Source organism: Diadema antillarum, unplaced genomic scaffold (genome assembly GCF_040938485.1).
Source record: "Diadema antillarum isolate AM-2024a unplaced genomic scaffold, OU_Dant_1.0 seq00000684_RagTag, whole genome shotgun sequence".
Classification (NCBI taxonomy): Eukaryota; Metazoa; Echinodermata; class Echinoidea; order Diadematoida; family Diadematidae; genus Diadema; species Diadema antillarum.
This window is the reverse complement of record NW_027271589.1, coordinates 749554-765391: the sequence shown is the minus strand read 5'-3', so window position 1 is coordinate 765391 and position 15838 is coordinate 749554. Positions and strand designations below refer to the sequence as shown.

General features: G+C 38.2%; 1 protein-coding gene across 1 annotated transcript; it reads right to left on the bottom strand.

The window, feature by feature from the left end:
• Positions 1-4678: 4678 nt before the first annotated feature.
• On the bottom strand, positions 4679-9569 carry LOC139737183 (thymidylate kinase-like). Its single transcript, XM_071647860.1, has 5 exons — positions 9389-9569; positions 8156-8264; positions 7201-7291; positions 5884-6072; positions 4679-4856 (listed from the first exon to the last, which is right to left on the bottom strand). Exons 1-5 carry the CDS (start codon positions 9510-9512, stop codon positions 4692-4694), a joined length of 678 nt encoding a protein of 225 aa, XP_071503961.1. The 5' UTR covers positions 9513-9569; the 3' UTR covers positions 4679-4691.
• Positions 9570-15838: the final 6269 nt, after the last annotated feature.

The window sequence follows — 15838 nt, the reverse complement described above, 5'->3', positions numbered from 1 at the left end:
GAAAGAAAACTGCTGGTCACTGGGACTTTGTTTCAATGGGAGTGCCCTGTAGTGTGACATCGTGAACCATTCACAAACTGAGTGTACCACAAAATATGCTAGCGGAAGTATCTAGCAATTGTTTACCCAACAGATGTTTTGTCATATATCAGGTATTGCTAATTAAAATTGTACATGTCGAAGAAGTATCATTTTTCATGGAGTTACGTATTTCTACTGCACTAGAACTGTCAGATAGATCTGATAGATTGTAATTGAAATACTGTAGATGTAAATTTCACTACTCATTAAACTCTGTGATTATTTGTTTCTTTTTCAGTATACGATTGCATCTTTGACAGAAGTTATGTTGATTATTTATTAATGTTATCTAGAGTGCTGCAACCTCCCGTCTCCGGTGATATTTTGTATGGAAGAAATATGAATGAGTGAAATGTATTCTTAATTTACATTCAAATTCATGCATCAAAACAAGGGAAGGTTCCCTGTGAGCTTTCAGGGGGGTCACTTGTGTGTAACATGCATTGTACTGTTGTAGCCAAGCATAATTATCAAATCAGGGGGACTTTTGTAGTCTCCTTCCATGGTATGAAGAGGAAGTTAGTTTTCAGGGAGCTTCCAGCAAAATTGTAGAGACATGCCAGTTTGCTTTTACTTTGGTGCACCCATTGTGTTGCTACTTTGATATAGGGCGACGGGGTTTCTGCTCAAGACAAGGCATCTAAACAGGATGAGCAAAGTGCAAGCAATAATAATCACTAAAGTCACCTCGCACTGTGAGTTCTTGCGATACGATGTCACATCACAGAACATTGCCTGGTGGCGCACAGTGTGAGGTCTGCGATACTCAACAGCCGGCATTTCTTTAAAACTTACCTGCATTGGGGAGCAACAGTGCACAATATCGCTCCGTGTTGCAATGAAATGCATCACAAGCTATAAAAATCTAGTAAAAAAAACATTCAAAATCGCAGTGTTAGGTGGGCTTTACTTGGATTCAGATATGTCGCCTATTTCCCTTTGGCCGAAGCTAGAGAAAGTGGCCAGGTCCATATTGCGCTCAAGTTTCATTCTTGTAAGTCTCTTCTTAAATGTGATTTTTAGTGGAAGCTAGCCTAAACTTTGCTAGGTGACACTAATTCTACTTCAGTGTATACTAAAACAGACAAAAACAAACTAAAAAGGATTTAAAAATTTGGCAATAATCTAAAAAGCTGCTCACAGAATACAAGTAATACCTCTCTTAGCATTGAGGCCAGTGATGTGAGCTTGCCTAATGTGGATTATCCTCTTGACTCATTTGGTTGCAAAAATGGCATGATGTATTTTACTTAAAATGAATTTTAAGGGTTTTGCCCGACAGCTTTCATCATGTATTGTGTATGGTTTGCTTCTTAGCCATTATTCTCGAAGACATACAGTGTAATTTTCCCTCAATATTACAGAAAAGAAAAGGTCCTATCTTTTGTGACATTCATTTGAAATCACCTTTCTGTCTGCAATGTTCTTTTATGCACAGCTACACACAGCTACCTTGTGAATTTCACAACCCCACTTTTATGTAAATTTGTAAATTGAAATAAAAGCACCTATTGTTGAACCTATGATCATATTGTGAATGTTTTAATTCCAAAAGCAGTGTTTCAGTTTCTGGTACATGCTAGGTTACAAGTAGACACGTGAATGGAGTGTTTGAAGAGATTGAATCAGTATGAGTGTGTGAAACCTACCCTTGAAAGATACTGATATGTGATCTACGTAGTTGTGGAAAGTATTGGTATTTACATTTAAAATATTTCAGTGCTACATTTTGCGCTGTTTATTCAGTTGCATTGCTTGAGCTGTTCGAATTAAGAATACATATAAAGGCCTAGGAATAAACTAAACTAAATCTGCAAGATATGTGATACACTGTAGTGGTGCATGTTGTTTGAACTGTTGGAAGTTGGAATACTAAGGCTTGTGAATGGAGGAAAAATGTAATGATTGTATGATGCATATACCGGTACATCTTTTCTGGTGTGTGTTATTTGAACTGTTGGAAGTTTGGAGTACTAGAGCCTGTGAATAAAAGAAAAATGTCATAATTTTGCAGTACACATCTTCTGGTGTGTGTTGTTTTCAGCTGTTGGTACATGCAGTTAGAATACACGGGCCTGTGCGTACGGTAAAAGGTCTTAATTCAACGCAAATGATCATGCATTCTGGCAAGTTGTTTCAGTTATTGGAAGTTTGAACACTTGTGAAAGTTTCATGGCCTGAATGTTTCTGGTTTTGTAGTAAATAAGAAAAAAGGTCACAGTTATGCAACACACGCATGTATTTTCTGGTGTGTGTTGATGTGGCAGAGTTTTATCAGACACAAATTGGGTTTAAGAATTATGAAAGAAAAGAAATGATTAAAATCTTACCATTATATAAGATGAGAGTGAGAGGGAAATAGAAAGTGAGTGCAGCTGTGAGTGTGGTATGTGTCTCTTGATATGATTGTAAGATATAGGGACAGCCACAAGAGTCTTAAATAAATGCACATACAGTGTATTATCTATTTGCATTTTGGAAGCAAGGAGTTTATTCTGCCTGAGACAAGAGAAATACTAGAATACAAAATCATACATGATAAATGAATATACTTAAAGGGGAACGCTACCCAAGTATGCCTGTGGATTGAATGCATGCAGCAATAAGTAGAACATATCGGTGAAGTCTGAGGAAAATTGGACAATCTGCTCAAAAGCTATGAATTTTATAACTTTCTGCCATTGCTAGATGAGGAGACTACAACAGTTTGTGATATCACAGCAGCAGGACGATATACAGAAAATTTCACAATTTTTAGAAAAAGAAAAAAAAGGTACACGTTCAATCCACTTGTTTTCTACATGTATGTTGAGGGTGATATTATTCCCCCGCTATCTGAAAGAGGTACCTCGAGTGCTCTTTCATTATGCTAGAAAAATGAAAATATATTCCATACTCTTCATATTTTCTTTCTATCGTCCTGCACAAACTCTTGTAGTCTTTTCATCCAGCGATGGTGGTACCAAAACCTTAAAATTCATGTTCATATTCAAGTTCATAACTTTAGAATGGATTGTTTCGAACAGACTGTACGATTTTCCTCAAATTTCACTAATGTGTTCTACTAATATTACTGCATTCACTCAATCCACACATTGGGTATCATTCCCCTTTAGACGATAGATAAATTATGACAAATGTCCTACAATAAAACTACAAGTATACAATCAAGGTCTTTCACATCGAAATCATCACCGACAATTGGGTTAGGATTCAGCAGTTGATAGTAAAGTGTGTTCTAACTGTAGCTTACAGGAACAAGTCAGTGTGCACGATTTATTTGTAATCAGGAGATCACAGACTCCAACTCTCCTGCTGTTTTGGCAGGAGATCTCCCACTTTAAGTCTATTTTCGCAAAATCTCCCACTCGAGTTTGAATTTCCACACTTGTAGCTGTGTGTCTTTCGATTAAGAATTACTTCTCAAGCTTAAAATGTAGCATTCTCCCACCCAACTTTAGGTCAGAAAATGTTGACTCCATTTGAGATTCTACAGCTGTGTGTGCACTTACATACAGATCAGTGATATAGTAGTACAGAATTTGTTTCGGAGATTCTGAACTGGTCCAGCCTTTCACTCCATGAATCCCCACGCTACAGGGTCTTTTGGAGATGCATGGGGTTGGAGTCTCTGGAAGACTGCTCCACAGGCTGTACAGTGCTTGATATCTATGTGCCATAATCAGTGATGAGCTGGTGGACTGAAATACTGAGTTTCTTGCTGAATGAGAATGAATTCTACTGTTCAAAGTGAAGAGGCTTGGAATGACATGGGCAGTTATCACACCCACTACAACCTACCAAATGATTATACTACAGTCTTTATCATATTGTATACAACAACTAAAAAAGAATGTAGCTATCCGATTGGTTGATTGCCCTTCACATGACATGCAGTTCAAAGTACCATCGCAAGCTGTCGCTGTCAGCCATGCAATTTTGTTTGAGCAAAAATGGATATCACACAGCTGATGTTACCAATTTTCATTGACTTCCTATTAAATTCATGATTGACATTGAGTTTTTGTTCCATTGCACGGCTCTGATGTCAAAATCAACAAACATTTGCTGCAGGCACTGAACAGTTTAAAGTGCGCATTCTGTCACTTATATTACAATAAATAACTTACACCAGTTTAATTGTGCATACAAATGACTATACTATACTGTACTGTGACTGAGCTACTTATTTGCCTTTCACAAAAATTGGTTGCCATTTCTGTACTAAATTCAAGAATCTGTATGGACCAAATCTGTTGACGTTCGAGGTGTTGTATAAAACAAATAGTGTATGGTCTTTACTCGTGCAATGGAACAAGATTTCGCACTCAGTGAAAGATGAGGTGCACTTTTCAATTTGGCTTCACCCCATTGAAAAGAGCACCTCTATCTTTCACCTTGGCGAAATCTCGTACCATCGCACTCGTGACCATTCACTATTTGTATAACAATATGTAAACATAAGTTCAGTGTCCTTGGCACCATATTACTAAAGATGTCACACCATATCCAGGAAAAATATGCATACATTTGAATAAATTAGAAAACCGGAATAAATTGTCATCAAACTGATTTTTCCCAACTTTTTTCCCCCTTCCCAAGGCGTATCTCTAGTCTCCATCCTTAATTCTCCCATTCTGATGCAAGGTGTCAAAAGAGTCCACTTTTTTGGTCCACAGCGTCCCGATATCGGGTAGCTCTTTGTCCATGACTTGCAGGGCGAGATGCTGTATCTCCCTGTGCAGATCTTCCACGGACTGGTCGGCATTGATGACCTTCCGAACGGACAACGGCGACAAATATTGACAGTTACATGGATGATGGATACATTGTAACGTGAAGCACAATTTAAGTGTTTTGAGATAAAACTGTTGTGTTCTTTGAACCCCTGATGTTAAAACTTTGTGCAGGTAGTAGAAGGTTTGTGTTTCGTTTTGCTATATGGGAGTCCAAAGAAGAAGCTATCTTACTATCAAAGATGGTCACCTGTCCAAAGGGTTGAGTATTAGAGCACCTTGCTCAGTTCTTATGAAAACTTACCCCAAGAAGAACGGCTGACTGTTGCTAATACAACACTCTCATGGTGCAGTGCAAATCAGAATATCATCTCACAATGCAGAACAAATCTTCAAACAGGCAAACAACAAAATGCTCTTGAAGCATGTAGAAAGAGCTACAGTATAAATATGAAGAACAATGACTGTTGTGAGGTAAGTAACAAGGCACCATAGTGCATGACAGTGGGCTATTCATAAATCAAATGAATTTCACAGTATCTGTCCCAACAGATACAAGGCAGTATGGTAAGAGGACTACCAGTATCCATAAATTTGGGCTTTTTATTGGCTTAAAGGATAACTTGCTTACCATGGAATGGTGTCCATCATTAAATCTGGCAACTATGAGCATGGCTGGCGCCACATTTTTAAAAGTGGGGGGCCCACTTCAGTGGCTTCTGGTGCCACTTCCGGGTTTCTTCAGCTGACAAGCGAAAAAAAAAAAGGTCTTCAGCGCAAAAACAAAACCTTACCGCGCTCACACTTGAAGATTTCTATCTATTTCTTTCTAGTCCCACTTACGCACTTCCGGGGTAAAAAAAAAAGGGGGGGTCCCAAAGTGGTGACACCTTATGTATTTCTTTGAATGGTACAAAAAAGTGGGTTCTGCTGGCCCTGATGAGATGCAGATCCTTGAATATATGACCCAGAAATTTGACAACCAAGGAGAAGGTTATGACCATCTGAATGCCAGTTGAAAGGACTTTCTGCTTTAAAAAAAAAAGATAAAATTGCCCAAACATACCTTCCAGTGGCTCTCCTTGAGCTGTTTGAAGTTCTCGGCTACTCTCGCCTGCATTTCTGGCTTCTCGTACCTCTCCGAGCCGTAGTCCCCCCGCCTGCTGGCCGCTTCGCTAGATATGTCCAGGTACAGGACCATGTCTGGCTCAGGGAGACCGATATCCGGCTGCTTGCACCATTCTATGTCTATCCCCTGTGGAACGGACGGGAGGATGTAGGGGGCAAGAGTTGAAAGGTTAGGAGTTCAAATGTCAGCAGTCAAGTAACAGGGCATGGTGTCAGAGACCATGCACTAGAGAAAATGGAGACAGGGCATCCGTAGACCAAGACTTAGAGATTCCAGGGTCTGTGCAACATGGTTTTAACTTCAGACAAGACAATAAGCAGACAGCATAAGACATCCACTAGTCTGTCTTTGGCCGGTCATAAACAGCCAGAAGAAGTCTGCAGAACTGTAAAGGCGACAGTGTCACACGGGCAAAATATTTCCCGATTATGATCTCTGAAATTCTAAATTCTGGTACATTGTACCATTGATATTGATAAAGTTACTTGGTATTCAAAACTGAAGTCACACAGTGCTGTGAAAATGGAATATTTCATGGTGTGGAAAAATGTCATTAATTTCAACTTGAAAACATTTGGAGGAAATATCAATATCTGAAAGAAAATACTCTCATCTGTGAGATTATGAGCAAGAAAATGCACTCAAACTGGCCCTGTGCCAAATTTGAATTACTACAAAGTTTCCACTATTACAGTATTGTAAATTTTTTTTTGTCTAGTTTTGTGGGGATGGGAGAGGGTTATTATGACATTTGTCATTGTTTAACAAAATCATGAGTAGTGTTCAGTATTACAGTACATGGACACATTACATGAACAAGACCCTGACAACATGAGCCAGTTTTGACTTTTTTTTTTTTTGAATTGCCTCATATAACATAACATTTCAGCAGTGCATGAACAATGACCAACAAGTAAATTCTGACATCATTTCATGTTGGACTGATTACCAATGTCCTAAAATTAGGTAAGGGGTGGGGTATCATTGTTCACTTATGATGAAACTTCTGCCCATAGATAGCACTTCAACATGAATAGTAAGGAAAATTAATGAAAACTGTGTTGTGGTACATCCATGAAAGAGAGCTACCACAGATTTTTACACAACGGAAAAAACAAAAAGAAATTTCAGTATGACTGATGGCAAAAAGGGTTTATGCAAATTTGGTATCTCTGCATGTATGAGTTTTCATGATCACAGCACAGTCACAATAGATGAGCACTCCGGAGTATCCACCATTTGTTGTATACTCACTTCTTTGGCAGCCGTAAATGCTACTCCAGAAAAGGCGTATCTGTCGACGACAAGCGTCGTTCCTTCCATCAATTTCCTTTTCATCAGTGGCCTTCACACATTCAAGATGAAAATCCAGAATTCAAAAATAAATCAATTAATTCAAAATCATAAGACTTTGTGACAAAGGAAAGGGGTGCTGAGAGAATAAAAAAATGATACATTGATTATAGTCTTCTCATCAAGCAATAGCTGCAAAAAAAAAAAACTTTAAAAATTTATAACTTTGGAATTGATTGTCTGATTTTCCTCAAACTCTCATATAAGTGCTCTACTAACGTTCTACATTCAATCAATCCTCGCATATATTTGGGTTTCATTCTCCTTTAATTGGGACCTGCCAGTGATGGGGGAATAATGAAGGGCAGTGCTAACACCAAAGATGGCGCTGTTCATTATTGCAAAGGTTCATTAATCCAAAAATGAAATAAGGTTCATCATTCCAAAGATTTGTTATTGCAGAACACACAAATTCCCTATGCCCAGGTATTCATTAATCTGAAAATGAAATAGGGTTGGTATTACAAAAGGTTTGCGGCATTATTACAAAACCTCATAATTCTGAAGGCTAGTTAATCTGAAAATGAAATAAGGTTTGATATTCCGAAGGCTCATTTACACAATATGAAAATGAAATAAGGTTCGTTATCCTGAAGAATCTTTAATCCAAAATGACATAAAGTCTATTAATCCAAAATGAAATAGGATTCGTTAATTCAAAAATGAAAAGAAGGTACATAGAAAATAATGAACCTATGAAATTACAAACCTTTTTTTGATTTTCAGATTAATGAACCTTCGAAATAACGAACCGTATTTCATTTTCAGATTAAAGCACCTTTGGAATAATGAACCATATCCACCAAAGAGGACATCCTGGGTAAATAAGACCAAATTATTGCCGAGATGCACTTACTCTAATTCCCAGCGGTTGGCTGAGAATAACAGGTGTACAGCATTGTCTTGGACCTCTGAGCTGTTCTTCAGATAGTTGTCAATCAACTTGCCAATTAAGGTTGTCCTCTCTAGAAAATGAATGAAAAGAGCAATGTATCAAGGATCATTCAAAAGAACAACCAAATTTATTAAAATACATATCTTAATCTATCATAATATAACTAGTCTTCTGTTGTTTAGTATTTGTAAGTTGGTTCAGGACCGAACCTGCCATGTGTCCAGAATAGGAAAATGGACCTGTTTTATCATATGTTGAAATGTTCTTTGTTCTTTGTTCTTGCTTTTACTATCAGTAACAGAATGCAGCATGATTGGTCCTACAACTTATGGGTGAGTCTATTTGTATTATTATACCAGCTAGCCTTGTAAGTACCTGTACATATTCAGATCAAGGGCAAGGGATCTAGGGATGGACTGTGCTGTGCAGCCGTGTAACATGTATGTACACGATGTACCATATATACCCACTGTTTGTGTGCGGAGCTTGCATTAAAGTGATGGAGTTTATATTCATAAATGGGTAATCAAATGTGTCAAAATGACAAAAATTCAATTTCTAAATGGACTTTGCTGGAGACTCAGTCGCAAGTTAGTCTACAATGTATAGACCACTCTACTCAATAATATCGGTTGTGAAATATTATTAAAGGCGAGCTTGTGTGTGGAAGTTGTGCACGTTTATGAAAAATTATTATACGTGGTCAAGGCAGTACAAAATTTCACTAGTGAGAGGGTAGAACCATTCATCTTATAAGATTCAAGAAAGGATCCCCAATATGAAAATTTCTGGGTAACGTTACATGTCATGTAGCTAGCCCACACAATGTCAATGTAATACTAATGATGGCAATACAATGCCAATGCATGGCGCAGTGGCATTCATGAATCATGTTCACACACATCTTCTTCTTCTTCTTCTTCCAGGTAGAGTGCAGCTTCAAGTTTGAAGATTATCGCACTGTGAAAGCGTGTGAGTCACTTGACTTATCTTACTAGATTCTACTGCTAGTCACATATGGAATATCCAAGTAAAGTTCTAGCAACAGACAGAGATATCGACATCGGATTTTGAGTTAGAACATAAATTAATGGCGTATGGGCCCTAAAGGGCCTTGGGATGGCTATTCATCAACGTAATGGAACAATCGCAACATAAATGTTAGTAGGTGGGACCGAACCCAAAAGCACTTGCCTGGAAACCGTAATAATTCTGCCTTCCTTCCCTGTTTCTGTAACGATTCCACCAGTTTCTTGCATTGTGTTGATTTTCCAGAGCGATCGCAGCCTTCAAAAACTAGTAATGCCCCGCGACGCATTTTGATTCTTTGAAACTGAAGATTTTTTACAAAAACCTGTGGCGTGCCTGGCTGCAGTAGGTGACCGGGGACCGAAGGTACCTGTACTATACTCAAGAGTTTGCATTAGAGCTGAACGGGAAGATGATAGTGACTGCAGATAAGACTACTTTCTAATTTCCCGCGCGGATGTACAACCGCGCGCGATTGCGATAGACCCACCCGGAAATGTTATTTGGCCTTGGGAATTAACCCTATGAAGCCCAAGGGGGGGGGGGGGGGGGGGGGGGGGGGGGGAGGGGGGAGGGGGGCCTCCATATTTTCATTTGCCAATCCTACACCCTTTACCCAATTTCAACCAAATTTTGTGACTTTTCATGAAATTTTATTGCGAACATTTTGATATATAATTTAGCTATGTCCGATATTGCTGGTTGCCATGGCAACTGTAAACTAACAACCATGTCCGCCAAATTTTGCATGTTTTTCTGTTCTAATTTCAGTTTAAAATATAATAATGGATGAAATGTTGGCCATAAATTGCAGGACTAAAATGTGTATTGATTATGGTCGTCAATTGCCCTGAAATGGTCTTCTTCTTACTTTCCTTTATTTTCTATGTGACATCGGCATCCTAAACAATGCATAAAGTAACTTAATAGAAATAATTGAAAATACAGCAATTTCAGAGATTACCCTTTTATTTTGTGTCATTTTCACACAAATTTTGCTTGTAGTATGCCGATTTTTTTTTTTGTCAGATTATCAATCTACAAACTAAAATTCCAATATTATGGAAATATGAAATGTGCTGATACCAATGCACCTATCCCAAACAATACATCAAAGGTCTAATATCATTCTTTATTATTGTAATGAATAGCGCTCTGATAGGTTGACTTTGAGAAATTTCAACCGTAATGATTAGTGGACGTTGACTAGCTCGCGTTTCCTTTGTGACAAATTTGAAAATGAATGGCGGCATAAAAGAAAAAAACTTGGAATAAAAAAATATAAAGAACAACATGATTTTCCTTATAGCATATATCCTATGTATTTCTTTATTCATTTTGGAAATAGCGCCTTCAGTGGGTGACCTTGAGAAATTTCAAATGTTGCGTCATGTACAGTATAAGTTGCTCATGTGCCAAATATGACGACGATACATCATAATGATAAAGAAGTTATTGGGGCACAATGTGTCCTCCTCCCCCCCCCCCCCTCCCCCCCCCCCCCCCTCGGGGGGCCCTGGAAGGGGTCAAAAAAGCTTGGGCTTGATAGGATTAAGACACTTTAATGAAATTCAGAGAGAGAGAGAGAGAGAGAGAGAGAGAGAAGAAATGATTTTTTTTTGTTTGTTTGTTTCATCTAAAGACGGGTTAAAATATATACTTGCACTCATTTTATAGGCTGTTCTTCAGAAAGTCCGTATTACTGGTTATACAGAAAAACATGTACTCGTATAGTGGTGCAATCAACGTATCAACAATCATTACAATGAAACAAACAGATGAGAGGAAAAATAAAAAACTACATATAGGCCTGCCTATACACAACACTCTTTGGCAGAATCAAATACAAAAACAGTAAATCGCAGAAAGAAAAATTCTCGGAAAGAAAAGAGATCAAAACAAAAATTATTACTCAGAATTAGAAAAACTCATAAATCAAGTAAAGAAAACAGAATCGATATCCTTCAGAAATTATGCTAACCTATTCCATAGAAACATCCATGATTATTAGCTAATTGCACAGATGTGGTCGAGGACTATAACTCCAAGCATTTTTTTCCCCTCTATACCCTCTTGTCATTCCATCAGAAATCATTCCGTCAGTCATTTCCGGATGTGCGTCTTCCCTTTTGTTAATTCTTTTAGTTTGTTCCTGATCCTTTATTTATTTTTCTCTTTTTCGGGAACCAAAAATCATTGTATTCGGAAACGCCGCCTCAACGTATACAGGGCCTATTATGTTATCGAGTGGTATATCGAGGAAAGAAGTTGAAGGGACATTCCAGACGATTTTCATAATTTCACATCATGTACCCATAGTACATAAATCAACAACTCCATGTATAGTTGTTTTATTGTTGTTCTTCAGCAGAAAAACAGTACTTTGAAAAACCTTAAACAAATTACACTGAACAAGGATGATGACATAGGAGGTTCACATATTTCAGAAATGTAGCAGTGTCATTCCACTACAATACCGCTTGCTTGCGAGTTCACCTGTGTATAATTTATGCATGCTTTCTTCTTTTGTTCTGCTTCCTTGAGCCCTAACTCATGCATTCTTATGGTGACTCTGCCATGTCATCATCCTTGTTCATTGCAATTTGTTCTTAATGTTGAAAATATTCTTATTCTTCATCCCAATTATCACAAATTCTGAAACTCTGTCCTCAGTATAACTAATTTATAGTTGTTTCAAATGTAAAAATCGGATGTCTCCTTTAAGGTATGATGTCCTTATGATGAGATTCTTCTGTAATTTGACTATGATTTTGTGTTTGGTCAGTTTGAAAAGATGATATCGTTATATTAGTCATCAAAGATACACCTATTAATATAGGTCCCAGTAAGAAGAAAATATAATACCACTGGTCTGATAAGAACAGGACACCGGAGTAAGAAAAAGTGTGACATTCATTTTCAAAGATTCACATATACTTTTATCTAGATCGCAATTATAGGCCTTATAGTCATGCAGATTAATGTGGTACAAAATGATAATTATGTTCTCACAAACTTTCTGTTTATCATGATTATGAAAACGAAAACCTTCTTGAATTCTTGGTATCAGATTGTCGAGTTGTAATATAAACTATATGCTATTAATAGCAATGATGATTTTTTTTTTGGGGGGGGTTAGGTTATGAGGGTGCAGATAATGGATCATCAACCAAAAATATGCCTTAATTCTGTTTCCTTTTCCCCCTTTTAATCATGAACCAACTGAAAGCCAATGACATCCAATCGCATGATCTTAGTTTGCACGATTATTGTGTGTACTGAGGGATATGCCCAACTGTTTCGTAAAATTAGGCCTATATATAACGAAACTTTCAGATTTTTACCTGTATTATGATAATCATGAACCAGTGGCCGCGGATTATTGATTTATTTTGTTTAGTTTTTTTTATATGAAGTTGTTTTGCTTTTGTTTTTTGTTTTTGTTTGTTTGTTTGTTGTTGTTGTTGTTGTCAATGGCGTACCGTGGGTCAAGACATAGGGGGCACCTCATGGCAGCAACATGAGAATTGCATAACGGTGCAATTAAATGCGAGCGAGCTTGAAAATTTTGACATTTTACAGTCCCAAAACGGCCGTTTGTATATATATATATATATATATATATATATATATATATATTCTTTTTTTTTTTTTTTTTTTTTTTTTGCTTTGGAAATTAAGGGGGTTGCACCGGGCGCAACTGCTGGCAATTACTGGCAGTCACATCAGGAGAATGGCATATCAACGGTTAAATGCGAGCGAGCGAAGCGAGCGAGCTTGAAAATTTTGACATTTTACAGTCCCCAAACTACCGTTTGTAGCTATATTTTTTCGCTTTGGAAATTATAACGAGAGGGGGCGCACCGGGCGCAACTGCTGGCAATTACTGACAGCAACAGGAGAATGGCATAACGATTAAATGCGAGCGAGCTTGACAATTTTGACATTTTACAGTCCCCAAACTGTCGTTTATAGCTATATTTTTTAGCTTTGGAAATTCAGGAGGAGGAGGGGGGCGCACCGGGCGCAACTGCTGGCAATTACTGGCAGTCACATCAGGAGAATGGCGAGCGAGCGAAGCGAGCGAGCTTGGAAATGTTGACATTTTACAGTCCAAAAACTGTCGTTTGTATAGCTACTTTATATATATATTTTTCGCTTTGGAGGGAGGGGGCGCCCGGTGAGCCCCCTGGATCCGCCACTGGTAGTCAAGGGTGTCGGTTTATGTTCATGATTGGGGGAGGTATGACCAGCGAGGGGGCGTCGAAGTGACCAAGCGGGAGAAGGATGTCCAAAATCTGCACTTTATATAGAGCATCCCCTAATTGTTTGTGTTTGTGAGTGTGTGTGTTTCATATGGATGGAAAAGTTAGGAAATAGCCAAGGTCAAGTCTTATTATTGGCAATGCAAGGCATTTTATTATAGAATAGTATGCTAAGCAACACTGCAAAATCAATGATCTAGCTTTGATTGCAAATGTGTACAACCTACATCACATTGCGCAACATTGCAGCGACTCTTTTTGCCGTTCCGATGTTCTGAGTATACACTGCGCACATCCGGCATGCTTATATTCAAAATGCCAACTAGGAATCAAACTAAATCACAATCTTTTGTCGTCGCTTTTTGAACAATGTTTCACTATATACACCTCTTTAGTTATAATATGGTTAAAAGAAATCTTAGAAAAATATCTTTTTTCTTGATCACCCTTTCATGTCGATTTCAAAAGCAGTTTACTAACCCTTGATTTACCATTTTGGTATACAGTTTTTTTTCTTTTTTTCTTTTTCTTTTTTTTTAACCAGCGGATTGGGGGGGCACGTGCCCCCCCCCCCCATGCCCCCCGTAGTTACGCCACTGGCTGTTGTTGTTGTTGTTGTTGTTGTTGTTGTTGTTGTTAGTTTAGGGGGCTCAAGCCAGGGGGTAGGCCTATGGGCATCAGAGTGTAGTATCGGGTGCTCGGGGTTGGATCAATGGGTAACGCCCCCTCGCGATCGGCCCCCGTCTCCCCTTCAATATTTTTAGGCCTATATACAAGGAAGAATCTCGGGCTGCATTTTTGCATTTTCGTTGTTTGTTTTTTTGTTTTTTTATTAAAAGAAAATGGGGGAATATGTGTAGTCGGGGAAGGGAGCTACAACTCCACGCCTCACCCCAATAAGTATATAATTCATGGAAGTTTAAAGTTTTCAGCGTTTTCATGCACAGAATATTATGAGTGACAATAGTCGCAACTACAATAATGTCATACTCCAGTTGCTGGAGGTAGTGATGCAATTTCTTCCCAAATCTCCCATTTCACTTAGGTTATAAGCTTGATCCTTTTATGATATATGTCAGTGTTTCTAATTCCTTGTTGCAAGAAATTACTCTATTCTTGTAATAACCAAAAAGCTTAGACCTAAATCCTTCAGAATTGCAGTGTGTATCAGTATGGGTAAAACCTCTCATAATAACCGGTGTATATTATGATAGCAACGATGATTTTTATAGGGTACAGAAATTGCAGTTGATAGAATTATCGACCCAAAACAAAACAAAACAAAACAAAACACATAATTTTGACACTACAAAAATATTTGTGTACAAACCAATGGGAGACTTCCGTAATTATGACGTCATCACCTCTTCCGATCTGCGTGACTGCGCATGTCAAAACGGGTGAAACTTAAAATTTTATAACTTTCTTATTTCCAATTTCAGGTATATTGATACCCCAACACGTATTTCAGTGCTATTATTCAGTTCAGTTCAGTTCAGTTCAGTTATTCTAACAAAGCAATGCATTAAATGCATCTTGAGCTTACTGATTTGGAAAATTTAAATAAAATGTATTTCAAAATATACTGTATGCGCAGATTGAATTCCCTCGTTTAGTGGCCCTGTGGGCCAATATTAACAATTCTTCAAAATTATCTTTAAAAAAATCCTGGATCCAGACGGTGGTCCGGATCACTATCAAAATTTTAACATCTGTTTCATGTGTCAAGTTTTCCTGTAAGCTTTATCCGAATCTGTTCACAGCTTCAGGTGTTAACACCCCCCCCCCCCCCCCCCACTTCGGCTCCTTTTCTTTGTTTCATGTTAGGTTAACAGTGGCGGATCCAGGCGGGGCGCAAATCGGGCTCGCGCCCCTTTAATTTTTGTTAAAACAAGAGAAATAAAAAGAAAAGATGGGGGGGGGGGCGTGCCCTATAATTTTGTAAAGGCACCCCCTCTTAACGGAATTCCTGGTCCCCCCCCCCCCCCCGCCGGTTAAGGGGGCTTAACACCCAATCTTTGTTTTGTTTGCTTGTCTTTGTTTTTGTTTTTTGTTTTGTTTTGTTTTTACTTGTCAGCTGATTTGGGGAGAGAAGTGTAAGCAAAAGAAAAAAAATGTGACGACTCTTTTTCAATTTTTCGTTTTCATTTTTTTTTTTTGCTCTCTTTTCATGACCCATTGTCAACCCCCTCCCCACCCCACCCCACTCCACAGCATAAAGCTACAGATCAACCCCTGGGCCCCGTCTTATAAAGACTTGTGATTTATTCAAATCAATCACAATTTATACGATTGAATGCAAATCCATCTTATGAAAAAGTTATGATTGAAATTAAGACGGAGAACTGCA